Source organism: Zootoca vivipara, chromosome 13 (assembly GCF_963506605.1).
Source record: "Zootoca vivipara chromosome 13, rZooViv1.1, whole genome shotgun sequence".
Classification (NCBI taxonomy): domain Eukaryota; kingdom Metazoa; phylum Chordata; class Lepidosauria; order Squamata; family Lacertidae; genus Zootoca; species Zootoca vivipara.
Genome location: NC_083288.1, coordinates 41,513,860 through 41,535,548, shown reverse-complemented (window position 1 = coordinate 41,535,548; position 21,689 = coordinate 41,513,860). Strand labels below are relative to the sequence as shown.

General features: G+C 44.6%; 3 protein-coding genes across 3 annotated transcripts; all 3 read left to right on the top strand.

Moving 5' to 3' along the window:
- The first annotated feature begins 833 nt into the window (after positions 1–833).
- Positions 834–1,796, top strand: LOC118095650 (olfactory receptor 11G2-like). The gene has a single exon (XM_035136897.2). It carries the CDS (start codon positions 834–836, stop codon positions 1,794–1,796), a length of 963 nt encoding a protein of 320 aa, XP_034992788.2.
- Positions 1,797–5,319: 3,523 nt separating this feature from the next.
- On the top strand, positions 5,320–6,256 carry LOC118095651 (olfactory receptor 11G2-like). Its single transcript, XM_035136898.2, is given in 2 exon segments — positions 5,320–5,709; positions 5,711–6,256. Coding segments are annotated over 2 exon segments (936 nt in total).
- Positions 6,257–11,808: 5,552 nt separating this feature from the next.
- LOC118095036 (olfactory receptor 11G2-like) lies at positions 11,809–17,849 on the top strand. Its single transcript, XM_035135905.2, has 2 exons — positions 11,809–11,945; positions 14,232–17,849. Exon 2 carries the CDS (start codon positions 14,289–14,291, stop codon positions 15,177–15,179), a length of 891 nt encoding a protein of 296 aa, XP_034991796.2. The 5' UTR covers positions 11,809–11,945; positions 14,232–14,288; the 3' UTR covers positions 15,180–17,849.
- The last annotated feature ends 3,840 nt before the right edge of the window (positions 17,850–21,689 follow it).

Sequence of the window (21,689 nt, the reverse complement as noted above, 5' to 3'; positions counted from 1 at the left end):
TGGTTGCCCTCCTCTGCACACCTTCCAGCTAGTCAACATCCTATGTAAATATTTCATTTCCTCGCTACCTTTTCCAGAATATTTTGTCTTGCTCCTGTTTGCCCCCCTCCAGGCTGATCTTCTCCTAGTTGATTTTGCCATGCTCTTACTCAGCCATTTGAAAAACACAGGAAACTGCCATATACTGAGTCAGACTGTTGGTCCATCTAACTCAGCATTGTCCACACTGACCGGCAGCTGCTCTCCAGGGTTTCAAACAAGGGTATCTCCAGACCTACTTGGAGATGCTGGGGATTGAACCTGAGACCTTCTGCATGCAAAGGAGATGCTCTACTACTCAGCTCCAAATATCTGAAGGGCTATCAGATCAATGAAGAAGCAGACTTGTTCCCTGTTGATCCAGAGAGCAGAGCAGTTTTATTCACAAGCAGTTTTATTCACATTTAATGGCTATACAATATGCCTACACACACACACACACACACACACACACACAGAGAGAGAGAGAGAGAGAGAGAGAGAGAGAGAGAGAGAGAGAGAGAGAGAGAGAGAGAGAGAGAGAGAGAGAGGTGTATGTTCCCTATGGATAATCTCACACATTATGGTAAACAAAACTAACTCGGTGTTTGCTTAGCTACCAGGGTTTAAAAACAACTGTAAGATGCATATGGTGAGAAAATGTGATCTGAAATATATGGGAAGGGGGTTACAACAGTTCCCTCTCTCTCTCCACCTAATAGGCATTTCTGCATAGCTTTTGTCCTCCAAACAAGGAGACAGGCAGCTAATACTTGCATATGGCATGGGATGATGGTTCTATTATCTACTTGCAGATGGAGATGGCCAATGGGACCACCATCCAGGAATTCATTTTGGTGGGCTTTGGAGATGGGCAACAGAAACGTTTCCTGCTTCTTGTCTTTTTCACCACCCTCTACATTCTCACTTTGGCCGAGAACCTCATGATTATCACACTGGTGGTCCTGGACACCCATTTATCCCAGCTTCCCATGTACGTCCTGCTGAGCAACTTCTCCTGGCTGGAAGTGTGTTATGTGAGTGTAACTGTGCCCCGGATGCTCTTTGACCTGGCATCCTCTCATGGAGGAATCATCCCCTTTCATGACTGTTTGGCTCAGTTCTACCTCTTCTTTTCTCTTGGAAGCACCGAATGCTTCTTCCTTTCAGTCATGGCCTTGGACCGCTACTTGGCCATCTGCCAGCCACTGCGCTACCCACAAATCATGTCCCTGGATTTCTGCTATGCCCTGGTGGCTGCTTGCTGGGTCCTTGGCTTCCTGTGGAATGTTGTCCCAGTGACCTTGATCTCCAAATTGTCCTTCTGTGGACCAAACATCATTGATAATCTTCTGTGCGATCCTGGGCTGATTATGTCCCTGGCCTGCCCCCCACTAGGAAATGTTCCTTTCATCTGTCAGCTTTCTATGACTTCTGGGGTTTTAGTCAATATCTTATTTGTTGTGCTCTCCTATGGTGTTGTGATTCTTACTCTGGTGAAAGCCTCTAGCCAGGGAAATCGCAGGAAGGCTTTCTCCACAATATCATTCCATCTAATTGTGGTGACACTTTTTTACGGGTCAGTAGCAGCCGTCAATTTAATTCCACGTGGAGAAAGCCAGTCAGCGCTCAATGCAGCCGTGACGCTGTTCTACACCGCTGTTACCCCCTTTCTCAACCCACTGATCTACTGCCTGAGGAATGATCAGGTGAAAGAGGCACTGGGACGGTTGTTGAGGAACACAGAGAAATGGCGGAGCAGAATTGTGACAGAGTGAAAAAGTGGGAAGAAGAAGAAAAAAGAGAACACAACACCCAATCAGTCTGTTGAAGAACTCATGGGTGTGTTTAGTTTTGACCAGAAGAATGAACATCCCACCTCAGTCACATTGTAATGTTCAGTTAAGATTCCTCAAAAATTGACTAGCCCTAACACTGGGCAAAGTGAGATCGCTGCTTCAGGCAATAGATGCTGGATGTCAGGGAGTGTGGTGAGATGTTGGAGCCCAGAGCTGTGTCACCCCCTACATGATTCCACTGTCACTGGGACAACTGGAGAATGCTGTCCTGTCACCAGTAATTTTAAAAAGATTATATTGACAGTCAAGTGTGTGAGACCGGGGGGGGGGGGGGTCATCCTGTCCACAGGCAGCAAAATGTCTTGGACCAGCTCTATTCCAAAAACTAAGCTGGTCAGGGATGGGAGTATTCATTAGTCAACCACATGACACTATAATAATGTTTACTTCTTCCTTTGAGAACTAGAATGCAAGGGTCAAACATTATTGGCTCAGAATTATTTGGTGTATCTATTATGTAATCAACAAAATTAAACTTATTAAAAGTTCATTTATATAACAACATGACTTGGGGGGCGTGCATTGTGTGTGCCTTATGCTTAGGAATGGGGGAGGGAAATTATTTTTGTTGCATTTTTACTGAGAAATTACCTAATTTCACTTTTAAAAATTAAATTTAGTTACATTTTGAAATAAGAAACATGACAAACTAAACACACACCCTTTTTACTCAACCTGAAGGCATTGTTCAGATCTAGATGATGCTGATGTTGATATAAAGTTCATATAAACACTGAATTGGAGAGAGTGAAAATTGCCAATATAAAATAATATTTAAAAATTTAAAAATTGTCCAGTAGCACCTTGGAGACCAACTAATTTTGTTCTTGGTATAAGCTTTTGTGTGCATGCACACTTCTTCAGATACACTTCTTCAGATACACTTCAGATACAGTATATCTGAAGAAGTGTGCATGCACACAAAAGCTTATACCAAGAACAAGCAAGGGCCGGTGAAGTGCCCGACGGTGGCTGCGGAGGAGCCATGCCCCTTCCAACGCCACCGGAAAGGGAACAACCGCCATGCGGCCTAGGCTGGGGCCCATCTGCCACCTCTTGGGGCAAGCGATGGCGGATGGGCCCAAGCCTTACCCACGGCAGGAAAAAACAGACCACATATGCGGGAGATTAGTATCAGTTGCTTGGATAAGCAGCATTTCAGGAAAGGAGGCAAGGTCAAGCTTTCTCCCTGTCAAGCTATTTTTCTGTATGCAGGGAGATTTTTCTGATGAGCAAGTGACAGCCATCTGTCCGGAATGCTTTGATGGTGTTTCCTGCTTGGCAGGGGGTTGGACTGGATGGCCCTTGTGGTCTCTTCCAACTCTATGATTCTATGATTCTAAGTGGAAGTCCTCCTTCCCTCTTGAACAGCTTCTGCAGAACACATTATGGGACAGAATATTATTTTAACATAGTGTTACAGATTTGGGGTACTAGAGTTTTGGGGGTGCACAAGTGCCTGTAATTCTAAGCAGTTAGTGGATGTTAGGAATTACTGGCTGCTAGAAATTACTAAATGCTTAGGGTCCTCGCCAGGGTGAGAGACAGCTTAGCAGTGTAAAAATGCAGGCTAAGCTTATTTTTCAGGGTGTCACCTGGGATGGAAGTCATCAAGAATGACAGAGGTGTTGATGAACCATCAAAGGAACATGCTTGGATCTGTGAAATGGAAGTTGCCAGGGTAACTGTGGACCTGTCACACAGGAAAAATGTTGTCCTGGAGAAGGGGAGCCAGTGTTTCTCACCACTACCGAGAAGGCCCTCTGCCTGGTTCCCTGTAACTTGGCTTCTCGCAGCGAGGGAACTATCAGAAGGCCCTCAGCACTGGACCTCAGTGTCTGGGCTTAACAATGGGGGTGGAGACGCTCCTTCAGGTATACTGGGCCGAGGCCGTTTAGGGCTTTAAAGGTCAGCATCAACACTTTGCATCAGGGCCGTCTCAAGTAGGTCGGGCGCCCTGGCGCTGAGGCGCGGAGATCGCTCCGGCGCCCCTGCCCTTGCAGCGTGCAGCATGGCATCCGCACGGCTTTGCCATGCAGCGCCCCCCCCCTGCCGGCCCAGCACCCTGCCGCCACGCGCCACTGGGACTACACCTAGAGCCGGGTCTGCTTTGCATTGTGCCCAGAAACGTACTGGGAACCAATGTAGGTCTTTCAAGACCGGTGTTATGTGGTCTTGGCGGCCGCCCCCAGTCACCAGTGTAGCTGCCGCCTTCTGGATTAGTTGTAGTTTCCGGGTCACCTTCAAAGGTAGCCCCACATAGAGTGCATTGCAGTAGTCCAAGCGGGAGATAATTAGCATGGGGAGGCTTGCTACTCAGTGCACCCCCGCTTGGCTCTAGTGGGGAGGGGCACTCCAACAGCATCAGCAGCTTGCCCAACCCGGGCACCAGCAACCCACAGTATGCTGCTGCCAGGGAGACCCTGTTTTCATAACTCTCCTCTGCATCACTTGATAAATATGCTCTTGCAAACATGGCAATTAAAAAAATACAGGTCTGTTTTTCTGCTGCACTCTGGAGACAACGTACCACTGTGGCTTCAGCCTATGATTTCAAGACATCAGCCTTCTTCTCAAGGTGACATCTCCAAAACTCAATGGCATCTGGAACTGGGAGACAGTAGCTGTGGACCAGGTGAGCTTTTAATTTCACGTTGGCTTTTCTTTCAAATATCTCCCTTTCCTGTGCAGCTCCACAGCATTTTCTTCAAGGAACAGCAAATGGTTTGGAAGACATGGGTGCCTAGGCATGTTTAAAGTGGTGGGTTTGAAAGGAGGAGCTTTCTCAGCATTATAACCCGATATTAATTTTAAAAAATATACTAAGGGTTGTTGTGCATAGATTTTAAAAATTGAAGATGTTCCCACCTGCAAATGGACCATCCAAATAAAAATTTCAGCACAAACGTGAATGCATTATATGGCATTTGAGACTGAGTGCTGGACTGGTGTGTCCTGCCTCGATAATGGACTGGGTGAGAGCCAACAAACTGAAACTCAATCCAGACGAGAGTGAAGCCGTGTTAGTGGGTGGTTCCGTAGACCAGGTGGATGAGAGGCTGCTGTTTTTGCAGTATTTTATCAGTACACAGATACATGTATTGGGGATACCACTACCTATAGGGAAACTGCTCCCCTTTTTTTAAAAAAAGATATTTGTGGCTCTCAGGAGTTCCTCAATGTGATCCTTTCCCACTGCTACCCATTCCCTTACAATGCTTTTTAAACTTCCTTGTAGCTTGGTGTAACATGCTTAGACATGAGATGGGCACCAACACTGGAGCCAGGATGAACTAGGGAAGAAGGAGAGACATATGAACTGAAGAAGGAAAGGCAGCCATGTCGACGCATAAGAATACACTCCAAATCCACAGATTTATTTACTTAATAAAATTTATAACCTGTTCTTCACAATGATTTTGTGCATCTATAGGAGCGGCAAATGGATCTGGCCAACACCACCGGCCAGAAAGTGACTGAATTTGTTCTTCTGGGCTTCCCCTCCCTCTCGCCCACATTACGCTTGCTCCTGTGCTCCTTCCTCTCTGCCAGCTATGCTTTCACCCTACTGGGGAACCTAAGCATCCTGTGGGCTGTGCTCAGGGACACCCGTTTGTCCCGCATGCCCATGTACATCCTGCTGGGCAACTTCTCTGGACTGGAAATGTGCTACGTCACCTCCACGGTACCTCGGATGCTCATCGACATGGCATCCCCGCCGGGGATCATCTCCTTCCGTGACTGCTTCTTCCAGTTCTATTTCTTCTTCTCCATGGGGGCAACGGAATGTTTATGCCTCTCCAGCATGGCCTTAGACCGGTACCTTGCCATCTTGCCACCCACTGCGCTACCCAATGCTCATGTCCCCGCAGTTTTGCAGCACCTTATCAGCTTGCTGCTGGATCTCTGGTTTCCTGTGGTTTCTCGTGCCCATCGTCCTAATTTCCCAGCTCCCGTTTTGTGGCCCCAACATCCTGGATCATTTTGTCTGCGACCCAGGCCCACTTCTAGCTGTCTCCTGCCGCCCAGCACCCCTCACGCAGATGTCCTGCTACGTCCTCAGCTCCCTCATCATCTTCGCAACCTTCCTCTTCATTGTAGCCTCCTACGGCACTGTTCTGCAGAAGGTACTAAAGCTCCCTTCCGCCGCAGGCCGACGCAAAGCATTTTCCACCTGCACGTCCCACCTGGCGGTGGTCAGCTTGTTCTATGGCTCCGTCATGGTCACCTATGTCAACCCAGAATCTTCAGGAGGGAGCAATAAGGCGGTGACTCTCTTCTACTCTGTGGTAACCCCTCTGCTCAACCCTCTCATCTACAGCTTGCGGAACAAGGAGATGATAGCGGCATTGAAGAGGACATTGCTTCAAGGATGTTGAAGTCCTCAAGCGCAGTTCTCAGGGAGCAAGTGATTCTCCCTCTGCGTACCCTACTGCACAGAGGTTGTTGTAAGGGTGAAATGTGGTTTCTAAGCCTCCTGGCTACAAATGCAACAGGAAATGAACTAAGTGGATCAGAGATTCTGAGGAGGAAAGAACATTACAGCTATGGTTAGCACCCAAGCCAATGGTTGGAATATAAGAGACATAACCTACATCTAGTTCATTATTTTTATTTTCTCATTTTTTAAAAAAAAATAAAACCACCCCACCCTCCCCAGGAGATGAGATTCCAGATGGCCATGCGGCCAGCACCCCTAAAATAATGTGTTTCCTGCCACTTATCAGAGTTAATAAACAAATTATAGTTTAGAATTATTGTTGTTGTTGTTTAGTCGTTTAGTCGTGTCCGACTCTTCGTGACCCCATGGACCATAGCACGCCAGGCACTCCTGTCTTGCACTGCCTCCCGCAGTTTGGTCAAACTCATGTTCGTAGCTTCGAGAACACTGTCCAACCATCTCGTCCTCTGTCGTCCCCTTCTCCTAGTGCCCTCAATCTTTCCCAACATCAGGGTCTTTTCCAAGGATTCTTCTCTTCTCATGAGGTGGCCAAAGTATTGGAGCCTCAGCTTCACGATCTGTCCTTCCAGTGAGCAGTTTAGAATTATACTAGGCAGTAAATTTTGTAGTGTGAGGGAGGTTCTGCCCTGTCCTCTTTAGCAGTATGCCTAATAAAGGTATGCCAGTCTGTTGTTTAATTTGCTAGTCATTTTTTTCTCAATCAAAGCTAACTGCCATACTTTCTTATACCATGTGGCAATTAATATTCCTTCCCCAAAAAAATCCATTAGCTTTCTATTACTAACCTCACTGCCAACAGTAACTAACCAAAGGGATGCTTGAATATCTGTTTTAAACATTTGATTCATTTTATCACTGTTTTTTAAGGCAATGATGGTTTTATGTACATTTATTTTATCTTGACTGTTTTTAGCTCCAATTTCATGTGTACACCGCTTGGTACCCCATTTTGTAAATCTGCTAAAAAAAATATCCGCTTTCTGCATTGGTTTTTGTATTCCTTTTTTAACTGCAGTTTCTTGCTGGTGTTTCTGCTTCTCATTGAAAAGGAATGTCAGTGTAGATTATAAATTGTTGCTTTTATATGTTCTATGGCCCTTTATATGTTCTACCCAACCCACTTCACGCCAGTTCTCCATTGTAACCTTGGTCATTCTTTGAGATACTGCAGAGGGCACTTAAGTGGCCAGCTAAGGCCACTGTTTTACAAATCAGGACCTCCCTCAAAGAGGGCACATGTTGCAGTGAGACACCCGATTGGAAGGTCCCTCAATGTTGGGTTAAATCTGGTCAATGGGGCACAGTCCAAACGGATTGAGGGACCTAAATATACCCATGCACGTGACCCAGAACTTCCTCTTTCGGTGCGTGCATTTGGAACACCCACCCACCTCTCCCTATTTTTAGGACTTTGTTGCGCTTGACCTTGCTATGCCGTCATGTGTCGTCTGTCGTTGGAACAGGGGCACGACAGGAATTTTCCTCACTTGGCTGATTGGCTGGTGCCATTTGGGTTTTGCCTGCTGCGTAGCAAATCATCACAACTTGTACTGGTTCAGGTGACAGGGATGGGAGAACGCTTTCGCCAAGGGTATTTCGCCAAAGGAATTAGCCTTTGCTAACTCATTATTTTTCTACAGGGAAGTTGTATTTTGCTGCTTGTTTGTACATCTGTGGACATATGCCTTGTTCTTGGGAATGGGTAGAGTTATGAGTTGGGGGGGGGGGGGCGGTAAGCTGTATGCCAAGAGACTTCTAACTCCTGGATCCAGCAAATGTTAAAATATAAGCCAGGCTAGCTTCTTGGTCAGAGGATTGCCTGAGTGATGGGCCATTAATGGGCCATTAAGGACTCTGTATGAGATGGCAAATGGCTGGGGCCCCTCCCTCAACTTGCAGATACAGTCATACCTCGGTTTAAGTATGCCTCAGTTTGAGTACTTTCAGTTTAAGTACTCCGTGGACCCATCTGGAACGGATTAATCCACTTTCCATTACTTTCAATGGGAAAGTTCACTTCAGGTTAAGTACGCTTCAGGTTAAGTACGGACTTCCAGAACCAATTACAGTCATTCTTCGGGTGGAGTACGCTTCAAGGTTGAGTACTCTGTGGACCCACCTGGCATAGCTGCCAAGTTATCCCTTTTTTAAGGGATTTTCCCTTATGCTGAATAGGCTTCCTCGCGAGAAAAGGGAAAACTTGGCAGCTATGCCACCTGGAACAGATTAATCCACTTTCCATTACTTTCAATGGGAAAGTTTGCTTCAGGTTAAGTTCGCTTCAGTTTAAGTACTCCACGGACCGTCTGGAATGGATTAATCCACTTTCCATTACTTTCAATGGGAAAGTTACAGGTAGGTAGCCGTGTTGGTCTGAGTCGAAGCAAAATAAAAAAATTCCTTCAGTAGCACCTTAAAGACCAACTAAGTTTTTATTTTGGTATGAGCTTTCGTGAAGAAGTGTGCATGCACACGAAAGCTCATACCAAAATAAAAACTTAGTTGGTCTTTAAGGTGCTACTGAAGGAATTTTTTTATGTTGTTTCAATGGGAAAGTTCGCTTCAGGTTAAGTACGCTTCAGGTTAAGTACAGACTTCCAGAACCAATTGGGTACTTAAACCGAGGTACCACTTTAGTTAGAAGAATGAAGTCAGAGCTGGGAGTTGAGACTTGCAGTGATATGAGCTAGATGAAAAGCAGCAAGCCGGGGAGACAGTCTGATTTTTGCTGGAATCCAAGGCTGTGGCTCTGGGAGAAGTAAGGCCGACTTGGGGTGTTAGTACTGTAAACCCCTCCATTGTAGGATCAGATGGTCTATATGTGTAAATAAACCATATATCATAAAGACACCACAGTCTCTGCTGTGCCTCATTTCCAAAAGGAAACACGAACCCTGGGTAAGTGCCTGGAATCCTTGGAATCTCACACCGCTCAGAGAATGGGGTGATGCACAACAATATTTACTCTAAGAAATTGGCCTCCCCTGCCTTATTGTCTGAAATGTTTGTGCTGCAATTGTTTTTAGGATGCCAGTAAAAGGCAGACTTTTTTCTGTCTCCCATCAGCTGATGGCGGAGGGAGAAAGAAACCTGCGTTTTGGCAGGCATTGACTGTGCGAGGGAGAACTCTTTTGCACAGCAGATGTCTAGAACCAGGTGATGGGCAGGAGAAAGAAGTGTTTTGCCAGCCCTAGGCTTGACGTTTCCCAAAATACCACACACAGCACTGGTAATACACTTTGTATTATGGTTCCCAAGTGCCCAACAACCAGTGCAAAGAAATTTGACAGGTGGGCAGAACAGCCCACATATCAATCTTGTGCTATCATGATGGTGCCATGTGATTGACCGGTGAGTTGTCCCACCCACCTGTCATTGGGTGGCCAATATAAATACTACTGATAAGAAAAACCACTATAAGCCACTCAATAAAAGACATGGGAACATAGCATACTCCACAGCCACCTTTGATGGGGATAATAATAATAATATCCCATTGTTTGGTTTTTATTTTTACATTTTTAAACAGTCAAAGAGAAGCCATGCCATGCCTACTGCAAAAAAGCCATTACAGCAGCAATACCAAATGTCATCTGGTAAGTGTTCCAGACCTGAAGAAATCCTTCCTGGTTTCTCTCCAGCAAGCATATAATGATCTTCCTTCCTCGGCTCACCTGCAGAATCTTAGCACAGGTCTGCTAAAGCGACTATCCAGATCTTTGCTTCTCCATCACCCTCTGGAGATAAGAGTCCCCCGAGGCTCTGGCCTGAGGAGCTGACATAACAGCCTCCTTTCACCGGTCAGTCCTTTGGAACTAAAGACGGGGTCATGCTAGCAGAGAAGGTTTCAGGAGAGGTAAGGTATGTTTGCTTGTTTCCCCTCTCCCTCTGTCCAAAGCCCTCAGCCAAAGTAGGCAGCTATTCTGCAGAACGAGGTGGAGGGGGAAGGGAGAGTCTTCCCTATTCTGACCACTGCACCCTACTGTCCTTCATAGAAGCAACATAAAACGATGGACTCCTGATGGACTCTGGAGTAATTCCACTTCTCTAATCTAGAAGATCATCCCACTTTTCTTCTGCCAGAACTGTAAACAGAATAATTGGTTGTGCCTGTACCTGAGCATTGCCTGAAATTCTGAAGACAGGGGAGAAGGAGAGGGATAGAAAACTCCAATGATGCATATCTAAAGCCTGTTTATTTTCATGCCCTATTTGTAGCCATAGAACTGTAGAGCTGGAAGGGACACAAAGGGTCATCTAGTCCAACCCCCTGCTATGCAGGAATTACTTCTAATGGAGGAATCACAGCTTGGGTTCCATCATTTTTTGTAGTAGTAGTAGTCGTCGTCGTCGTCGTCGTAGTAGTAGTATTTCATTTATTGCATTTATTTGTCACTTTGCTCCAAGGAGCTCACATAATTCTCCCTCTCTCCATGTTACTCTCACAACAACCCTGTGAGGTATCTCAGGCTGAGAGCTGGTGACCAACTGAAGGTCACCCAAGAAGCTTAATGGCCAAATAGGGGTCTGAACCCTGGTTTCTTAGGTCCCATCCAGGAACACACCCAACTGAAACTTGCTTAGCTTTAGCAAGGTGGTATCCGCATGTATCTTCAGACCACTTACTGAAGTTGTAAACTTGAGAAGGTTTGCCTAGACCAAAAGCTCAGTGCATGTTTGACAACAGTAAAATACGAATTAATGCATTGTGCGTTTCTTGCTATAATCATATGCAATTGTGTATGTGTGTAATTCAATTGATTGCTACTTTCCCCTTCACTTTTAGTTTTCCCATGCTTTAGATCTGAATTTAACAAATTAACATGACAGATGTCGTCCTTGAATCTGCCCAAACATGCGGTAAGGAATTTTGTTAAATATTTCTTCCTTGTCCTCAGCTGAGTATTGCTTTTCAGTCTTATTTGTAAATACAAAGAAGTAATCTGGCAATAGCAGTCAAACCGGATACCACATAAGATAAGATGACAAGATAAATCTTCATTGTACATGAAATAGCCTTTTTGTGTGTGTCCTCTGTGTACAAAGGCACAGGGAGCTGCTTTAATCCAGATTAGACCATATTGCCCATTTAGCCAAAAATTGCTGACTCTGATTGACAGCAGTTCTGCAGGGTCCGGTCAGAGATCCTTCCTAGCACCTGCACCAGATCCTTTTAACTAGAGATATCAGGAAGGGGAGCTAGTTCTTTCTGCGAGCAGGGCCAGCGCTTCCATTAAGGCAAACTAGGCAGTTGCCTAGGGCACCAAAATGGAGGGGGCGCTGGCACGATGGGGAGCACTGCTGGCTTCGCAGGACTCGCTCTGCTGTGCGCCTGCTGCACCCCGACGCCACCTACCCGCGTCCAGGGCGGGCGGCAGCAGCAACCCCGGTGCAGCCTGGAGCGCTGAGGGCAGCAGCGTGTGGAGGGCACGTGGGGCGAGAGCAGCCCCTTCCCGCGGCATGCACACGCCAGAGCCGGGCCTTCGGCTCCAGGCACCATCGCCACGCTCTACTTCTCGGGCAGGCAGGAGCAGCTGCTGTTGCGCCCGGGGGTCTGTGGCTGAAGCCCGAGGGCAGCCAGAGCAACCCACCCGTCAACATCGCAGGTAAGCGGGAGGGGCGCTGGGAAGGGAAGGGGGTGAAGGCTGGGCCAGGCCCACAGGGAGGAGGCAGACGCCCGGGGGGGCGCCAGAAGGTAATCTCGCCTAGGGCGCAAAAAACCCTAGCACCGACCCCGTCTGTGAGTGAACCATGTTCTCTATCAGTCAGCTATGGTTCCTCCCTGAAGCATTTGATCGAGGCAGGAAATGTGTTTGGGGTTGTCTTTAACAGAATGGCCCCAAAATCTTATCTCAAAAGATCTGATTGCATATCATGGATTGGGAAGTGGGATGTGAGAGCCAGGGAGCACCTTGGATGTCAGACTGTTGGTGTTAGATTGGGGAGACCCAGCCCACATCTGCGCCATAAATTTAAAGTACTTCTACCGCTTTAACACTCATTACTTCCCCCCAAACAATCCCGGGAACTGTAATTTGCTAAGGGTGCTGGGAAATGTAGTTCTGTGACAGCTCCTACCAGCTTTGGGCATCTTTAATAAACTACTGTTCCCAGGATTCTTTGGGGGAAGCCATGATTGTCAAAGTGGAATAAGTGTGCTTGGAATGTGTGGACCCCAGCTTGAAATCTCTGCTTACTCACAAACCCTGCTAAGTGACTCTGGGCCAGTCACTGCCTCAAACTCCCTCACATGGTTGTTCTGAGAATAAACGGAACGGGGGGGGGGGTCACATAATAATAATAATAATAATAATAATAATAATAATAATAATAATAATAATAATAATAAATTTATTAGTAACCAAATAGCATGTTCTCAAAGAAAGAAGTAAAATTTCTGGAAAAGTTGAAAATGCTCTGTGTGTATGTGTGTGAGAGTGTTTGTGTGTAAGAGAAAAACACAGTCAAACATAAATTATAATTATAATAATAATAATCAGACAAATAGGGAATTCTGTTTTCTTGAAAAGTAAGTAGGGTGGGTTGTTGTTTTTTTGTTTTTTTTAAGTCAGCATTCACCTGACATCTAATGCCAGCTTTGCCTATGTTTCTTTTGCCTCAGATTCCATAAGTAATTTTTAAAAATACTTTTATCCTTTTATCCTTTTAATATGTTTATGTTGTTCTTTACTATATTGCTGTATTTTATTGTTGCAATCTATTCTTGAAAATCACTTTAGTGCATTCTATTGTAGGAAGTGATTCAATAAACTAATTAAACAAACTGACCTGTACAAATATCACCATGCAAGTTTAAAACCGCAACAGCAACAGAAGCAATCTCAGATTTGTGTAATAGCAATTGAGACTTTAATTCTTCTCATAATTAGTTCATTTTAAGTCACTTTCGGGGGCCCTTTTAGAGCTAAAATGTGGCAATAAAATGTTATTATGAATGAAAACTTTAAAAAGAGTGTTCAAGTTGGTTCCCACCTTCCATACAAGTTCGAACATTTTCTGCTTTTTACTATTATTTAATTTATTTAATTTTAATGTTATTTAATTTTTAAAAAATTATATTATATGCTATATCATTTTTTAAAATCAAAGCACTTTACTATAATGTCTCTATATAATTAGTACATATAAAATGTTAAAATAAGGGATAATCAACTAACTATAATGGTAAGATGATGATGATGATGATGAGGGTTGAGCAGGAACTCGGGGAAACTGAGTTCCCTTACACTTTTTAAATTAATTTTTTAAAAATTGGTCTGGGGGCACTGGAACAGATATACACCCAATGCCTGAGTCAAAAATCCATCTCTATCAGTAATCAATAAAGTTGTGGCCATTTTTCATCCAGATCATTGACGGCTTGAGTTTATTAATCACATCTTACATTTAGCCACTGCAATAAACAAACAAACAAACTTTGTGGTGAGTTCCCCTACTTTTTTCCAGAAAAAAGCACAGATAATAATAATAATAATAATAATAATAATAATAATAATAATAATATCATTGCTACAAATATATAATAGACAACGTACAACATTAATTAGAGAGAAAAGAAGTGAACGATAAGAAAATGAATATATAATTATAATGCATATTCTCCACCTCTTTCTTCCCCCTGCCCTTCAAATTGCTAACCCTACCAATTCTCAGTCCTATCGTCACAACATCTATCTAGACAAATCCTGTTTCGTTTTTGTTCTGTTTGAACAGCTGCCAGCTTTTTTTAACCCTAACCAAATAATCTTGCCTACACACATCCAGAAATTGGCAGGGAGGGGGGAAGCAGAAGAGGACTGTGAGGTCAGTGTGTGTATCATTTGACCAGGCTAAAAACCTTCCCTAACCATTCCCCCCCCCCGTGCCAACAGGGACAGCACCCCTTGGACCAAGCCAACGACACCAGCTTGATAGCGGGGTTTGTCCTCATGGGCTTCCCATCCCTCTCGCCTGCCTCCCGCCTGCTCCTTTGCTCTTTGCTGTCCATTTGCTATACCTTCACCTTGGTGGGGAACCTGTGCATCGTGTGGGCCGTCCTCCGGGACTCTCGCCTCACCCGCTTGCCCATGTACATCCTCCTGGGGAACTTCTCCAGCTTGGAGATGTGCTACGTAACCACCACGGCGCCTCGGATGCTGTGGGATCTGTCCTCCCCGCTGCCGGCCATCATCTCCTTCAACGGATGCTTCCTCCAGTTCTACTTTTTCTTCTCTATGGGAACCACCGAGAGCTTCCTCCTTGCAGCCATGGCACTGGATCGCTACCTGGCCATCTGCCACCCGCTGCGTTACCCGATGCTCATGTCCCCCCGGTTTTGCTGCTCCCTATCAGCTTCCTGCTGGGCGTCCGGTTTCCTGTGGTTCCTGGCACCCATCGTGCTGATTTCCAAGCTCCATTTCTGCGGCCCAAACACCCTCGATCATTTCATCTGCGACCCGGGCCCACTGCTGGCTTCCTCCTGTGTGCCAGCCCCCGCCACAGAGATGGCCTTCTACAGCCTCAGCTCGATTGCCATCTTTGGACCCTTCCTCTTCATCCTGTGCTCCTACGCAGCGGTCCTCAAGGCAGTGATGCGGCTGCCTTCCGCCGCCTCGAGGCAGAAGGCCTTCTCTACTTGCACCTCCCACTTGGCGGTGGTGGGCCTTTTCTATGGTTCCATCATGGTCACCTATGTGGCTCCCGAAGCTTCAGGGGGCAGCAACAAGGTGGTGACCCTCTTCTATTCTGTGCTAACCCCCTTGCTCAACCCAGTCATCTACAGCCTGAGGAACAAGGAGATGAAAGGCGCCTTAAGGAGGACGCTGTTCCAGGGAAATTAGGGGCCCTGATCCGCGGGTGGTTGATTTGGACCTTGGCCAAGAGATCGGGGCCTTTCCCTCTGTAGGAGCTACCATGGTTGGCTGGCTGGCTGGCTGGAAACAGGAGAGAGGGGCAAAATCTGGTTCAGTTGGCATTTAAAGGCAAACTTTCCTCATTCCTGTTTCCTGAAATAACATCATGTGAAACCAGACACAACTAGCTTTTGAAATCCGCATGAATTTTGCAATTCAGCTCTCCAACCAAAAACATGTCCATAAACGTGCATATACAGTGGTATCTTGGTTTGCAAACACAATTGGTTCCCGAAGTCTGTACTTAACCTGAAGCGTACTTAACCTGAAGCAAACTTTCCCATTGAAAGTAATGGAAAGTGGATTAATCTGTTCCAGGTGAGTCCACAGAGTACTCAATCTGAAGCATACTTAACCAGAGGTATGAGTGTAATTGGTTCCGGAAGTCCGTACTTAACCTGAAGCGTACTTAACCTGAAGCGAACTTTCCCATCGAAAGTAATGGAAAGTGAATTAATCCGTTCCAGTTAGGTCCGCAGAGTACTTAAACTGAAAGTACTCAAACCGAGGCGTACTTAAACCGAGGTATGACTGTATTATCTTGATGAATCTTGATGAAATGCATATGCTAAGTAAAAATAACTTACAAAATGTTATTATAAAATGTTTAAAATGGGAAATAGATGGCCAAAGGTGTACATTACTAGCAATGCACACAAAATGCTAATGACTTTTCATGATGACATTTTTTCTTAAAAAAATAGAATAAAATTGCAAACTGACAAAGCAACATGACAATCAGAACCTAATATTGGATAAATGAGATGCTCAAGAAACCATCCATCCCTAGCTGAATGTGATGAATTTGAGATAGTGGCTGCATACAAACACCTTTGTAGAGCATTGCTTCCCCCAAAGAATCCTGGGAACTGTAGTTCACTCCTTACAGAGCTACAGTTGCCAGCGCCCTTAACAGCTCCCAGTTCCCAAACAATAGTTTCTTTGCTGGAACTCCCATGTGTTAAATGTGATTTAAATGTGTGGTGTGTACTCAGCCGCCATATATTGTGGTGATATCTGTTCAGTGCCATATCCTATACATAATAATGTTCAGTACTGTATTATTTATCATTTCATCTTAAGCTGATTCATGATTTGCTTGCAATATAGGTGTGTGAGAGGCTTCAGACAATATGTGAGGCTCGGTGAATAAAGCACATATATAATGTTTATCTACAGCCTGAGTTACATATGTCAGGGTGGGAGTTGGGGAGCAGGTCAGCAATAACTCACAAGGTGTCTGTGAAGCTAACTCTTCATTCAAAGAAACAAAAACAGTGCAGGCCAAGTGAGCACAGCAGCTATTCCCAGTAGGTCTTGAATGAGGCAGTTGTGAGGACTGAAGGTCCCCACCTTCCCAAGTCTCTACCTTCTCCGGTTCCTTCCTGAGGGATGTAATGCTTGGTGCAGTCAAATGCAACATTCCTTATTTTCCTAGAGTGGGCACATGCAGGGGGACATCCAGTCATTGTAACTTCCTGTTCCACTGGTCTGGAGCATCCTCCCCCTTCATGTGACCTGGGAGATCACCTCTGCCGAGTCATGCAGCCATTTTCTCAGTAGCAGTCTAGTTTTTGTCTTTCTATTGTCTTGCTGTTCTTTTGCTGCCATGCTGCTCTCAGCCAGCAGCACATGAGTTCAGTCTCACTATGAGATGAACTCTCCACTTATTATGTAACCCCTAAGCAAAGCCTGCCTTTCAACGACCATATTGTGAACTGAAATGTGAGTAAACTTTTTGTTACTTTACTAAGAAAGGCTCTTGTGTCTTTGTCCTTTTAAGAGGGATGAAAGGGGACACCAGGAAATAATCTTAACTAAGAGATTCAAATGAATCTGCAAACTAGCTTCTAGCTATATTGAGGGGAATCTGCTCTGCTACATCACTTACTAGCGTGAAGGAAGGAAGGACAATAATTATTCAGTATATCCTTTCCTACTATTCTTAACATTCCCACACTTCCCAAGCAACCTGAGACTTCTTCGCTTTGTCTGCCTCTGCTCCACCCTCTTCATGCCTCTTCAGGTTCTGTGAGACCAGAGGAGAGGGGAGCTTGTCCTATCCGCAGAACCTAGGAGATGCTTTCTAATCACGTTTGTTCAAAAAAGCAGTCTTTCCTCAGCGGAGAGTCCAATAGCTGCTGAGCGACTAATGCAGGCTTCCTCAACCTCAGCCCTCCAGATGTTTTGAGACTACAATTCCCATAATACCTGACCACTAGTCCTGCTAGCTAGGGATCATGGGAGTTGTAGGCCAAAAACATCTGGAAGGCCAAGGTTGAGGAAGCCTGGACTAACGTCTCTGCGACTCATAACATGGCCCTCTTTACGCTGGTGGCAAGAAAAATCAGGAAGAATTGGATAAAATTTCAGTAAATTGTAAGGTTGATTCAGAGGTCTAAATAGAATTGCATGGCATGTAATCATGGAGGCACCCCATTTGCAGTCTCACTTGCAAAATACGGTTCTGATGGCTTATGCAGAAGCTTTGTTTACATATGCATTCTTTTTTAAATTTTATTTCTGATTTTCAGTTTTATACATTTCAAGAATTTTACAATTGTTTTAACATTTTAAAACTTGACTTCCTTCCCCCTTTCTGCGATTCCTAAATTTATTTTTAATATTTTTTGCATATCCAAATTTGCTCATTTATTCATCTACCTCTTATAAAACTACAGGTTATTACAATAATCCTGCCAATGTTTTTATCTGTTTACAATTTGTTTGTAAATATTCCATAAACCATTTCCATTCTTTTATTAAAAAGTTTGATTTCTTATTTTTCTGGTAAATTTCGCCATTTCTGTGTATTCCGTAAGTTTTTGTATCCATTCTTCTTTTGTTGGGACCTTCTTCTTTCCATTTTTGGGCAAATAACATTCCTGCCGCTGTAGTCGCATACATAAATAAATTTCTAGAGAGTTTGGGTAGTTTACATGTGCATTCTTTCGTTAAGTGTTTGTACAGTTTTGTCATGGCCTTTGGTTAGTACAATAAAAGCTTATTTTCTTTAGCTAAAGGATAGAAGGAGCAGGAGCTTCCTAACATTATAGACTGGCAAACCAAATTACAAGAATTTGCGGAATCTTAGAGGAAATACAAAACAAACATTTGAGCAGAAATGGGACAGCTATAGGAACTATGTTCGAAAATATACTAACAATAATATTTCAATGCCAGCATTCGAGTAATTAAGGAAAAAATACAAAGTTGAATTATAAATGAAGGAGATACTGTATAGTGTTCTTATAATGTATTAGATAAATGGTTATAAGAAAGGTGAATATTTAGAGTACATTCAATGTAAAGGGAAAGCATATGCATTGGGTATCGACAGGAAGTCATAATGGATTTTTTTGTAAGTTTTTTTTCTTTTCCCTTTTTCCTTCTTTTGTCCTTTTTCTTTTCTTTTCTTTTCTCTCTCTTTTCTTTTTACTTTTGGTTCTTTGTTTCTTTTGTATTTTAGGGAAGAAATAAGAATGCAATAATAGACAAGAATATTGTTGTATTGAATCTTGTGTTTATTTTGTGGTATTTGTGTTTGTGTTGTTTTATGATGTATGGAAAGATAAAATAAAAATTATAATAATAATAATAAAGCTTATTTTCTTTACATTAAACTCATTCAGAGGCTTGAGCAGGTCCTGGCCTAATGTACATAAAGAGATGAGTTGTAGAGCACTTTGTCCTCAAGAAAGCAAAAAGGACCACAAAAATTGCCAGCAAAAATTCGCTATCTCTCCCAAGCACTTATTTCAGGTTCCCTGCAGGGCTGAGGTATCTTTTCCCTCAGGCCATCACACTCTGTACTCATCCCAGAAGTAACAGGGAGAAGGACCAAATGTATTGGCTTGAATCTACCCTTTTCCTCTCACATTCATCGAAGCAGCGACTGCACACATTGCTCCAATTCCCAGTTTAGACAGCCATTTCCTCAGGAGGACTCAGATCCAGAATCTTCCGTAAGAGTTAGATCAGAAGGAGGGAAAACCATATTGGCCTAATTAGCTGGTGCCTGGATATGAACTTTTCTGGCAAGCTTTGTTGGGCTACCCTGCGGGAGCCAATTTAAAAGATGGTCTGTGTGCAGTAACTGCAACATTTCCTTCTAGTGGTGCCAAAGTAAGAGTGCTTTTAATGGAGGAGTCGAGAGGTAGTTGCAGTTTTCCCACTCAAGAGGTCACAGAAAAGTCACCTTGCTCTGTCGTCAGTTGAAGGGAGGGGAGTCTTGGGGTGAGTTCTGCTCAAAGGAACTCTTTGAAATTGAGGGAAAATTTAGCCACTTTTCCCAGCAGAGTACAGGTCACAGATCTCAGAATTGTAGAGCTGGAAGGGACCACGGGGTCATCTAGTCCAACACCCTGCAGCGCAGGAATCTTTTGCTCAAAGTGGGGCTAGAACCTACGAGCCTGAGATCAAGAGTCTCACATTCTATATCGTCTGAGGTGATAGAAGTGTTAGGATCTCTTACACTCGAGTAGGATCCTGGCAGAGACACATGCCCGAATGGCATGTTCTCTCCCTCCTGGTCGATCGTTCAGGAACTTCAAAAGCTTTCTTCAGCCCAAACATCACAGCGACTGATGCCAACTGACATAAACACACTTACGAACACACAGAGTTTGCGCAATTGTGTAACAGAACTCAGTAGCACAGCATTTGGCTAATCTACGTTTACATATAAACACACATGGAGCACTGCAACATAGCTCCCTCTCTCTAGCATCAGGCAGCAAAGAGAAAGAAGGACAATAGTCCCACTTCACAGCACACAGCAACACAAACATCCTGTCTTCGTCACTTCCCATTTTGTGGATTCAAAACATACACAGTCATGTGATAGACCAGCGTTTCTCAACCACTGTTCCGTGGCACACTAGTGTGCCGCGAGACGCTGGCTGGTGTGCCGCGACGTGCGGCGACGAGAATGGCGATTTGCATTGTCACGTGCCTGGCGGCCGCCAATACACACCGCTGACCCGCCGGAAAGCAATATTTGGCAAGTGTTTCTTACAGTCATAATTATAATATAGGGCAGCACAGAGTTAAATTCTTTAACTTTTTTAATGGTGGTGTGCCTCGTGATTTTTTTCACGGAACAAGTGTGCCGTGGCCCAAAAAAGGTTGAGAAACACTGTGATAGACAACAATCCCATGACTGCAGCACGGGGAATGAATCTCCAACAAGCAGCAGCTAAATTTATCCTCTATGCACCAGTTTTGTTCTGCATGGGGAGGCAAGCTAGTATTTAGAGGGGTGAAATGGTACGGGGGGGGAGTTAAACCTCTCCTCCACCAGCCATCATATGCCCAATTCAAATTTTCTCCCCTCCCCAGCTGTTTTTAAAGGCTTTAAAAAGTGTAGTTTGGACCTTAGTGTCATGGGTTTAAAATGCTTTCCCTATATAATTGAGGCACATTTTAAAAATAAAACTTTTTGCAGACACTAGGGGGCATTACAACATAAAGGATGGAGAAAACTTGAGCATCAGTAACATGCAAAATATCTGCAGGTATTTTTTAAGTCTCATAGACGTACTCAGTTTTGCAAGCCACACACAATCATGTAAGCCTGTAGTGAAACTCAGAAGTCTACATGCTGGGCTGTGGTAATTGTGGGATTAGTGCAGGTGGTGGACTACATGAGTGTTCCTCCAGCGTTACTCTCCAACCCCTCTGCTTGTTTTTTATAACAAAGTCAACATCTGTACTCTAGGACCACTCCATTCTCCGCACAGCTGTTCAAGGGCTGAAGTGTATTTTACCTCCAATGAGATCACCCACCACAATACAGCTGCTACCATGTTAGGTAAAAGTAAAGGGACCCCTGACCATTAGGTCCAGTCGCGGACGACTCTGGGATTGCGGCACTCATCTCACTTTATTGGCCGAGGGAACTGGCGTCTAGCTTCCAGGTCATGTGGCCAGCATGATTAAGCCGCTTCTGGCGAACCAGAGCAGCACACGGAAACGCCGTTTACCTTCCCGCTGGAGCAGTAACTATTTATCTACTTCCACTTTGACGTGCTTTTGAAGTGCTAGGTTGGCAGGAGCTGGGACCGAACAACGGGAGCTCACCCCATTGTGGGGATTCGAACCACCGACCTTCGGATCGGCAAGCCCTAGGCTCTGCTTCCTAAATGAGGAGCCCATCACAAATATGTACCTGTGCACAGGGCACATGTTAACACTGCTTGATTTTGTACATTACGTGAGTCAAAGAGAAAGATGTTAACATTTAATGCAGAGAGAATCTACAATTCTTGCAACCGTTCTTCTTTCCCTTCAGGATGGACCTGTAGCCAAACCTTTGAACCATTCCTCAATCACTATTTGTCAGGTCCATCAGGGACTAAACAGCACTGCTCCCAGGAAGGGTGGATCAGCAAGGCAATTTTTACCCATCCTTGTTCTATAGCAAGGAAAGCTGGCCAT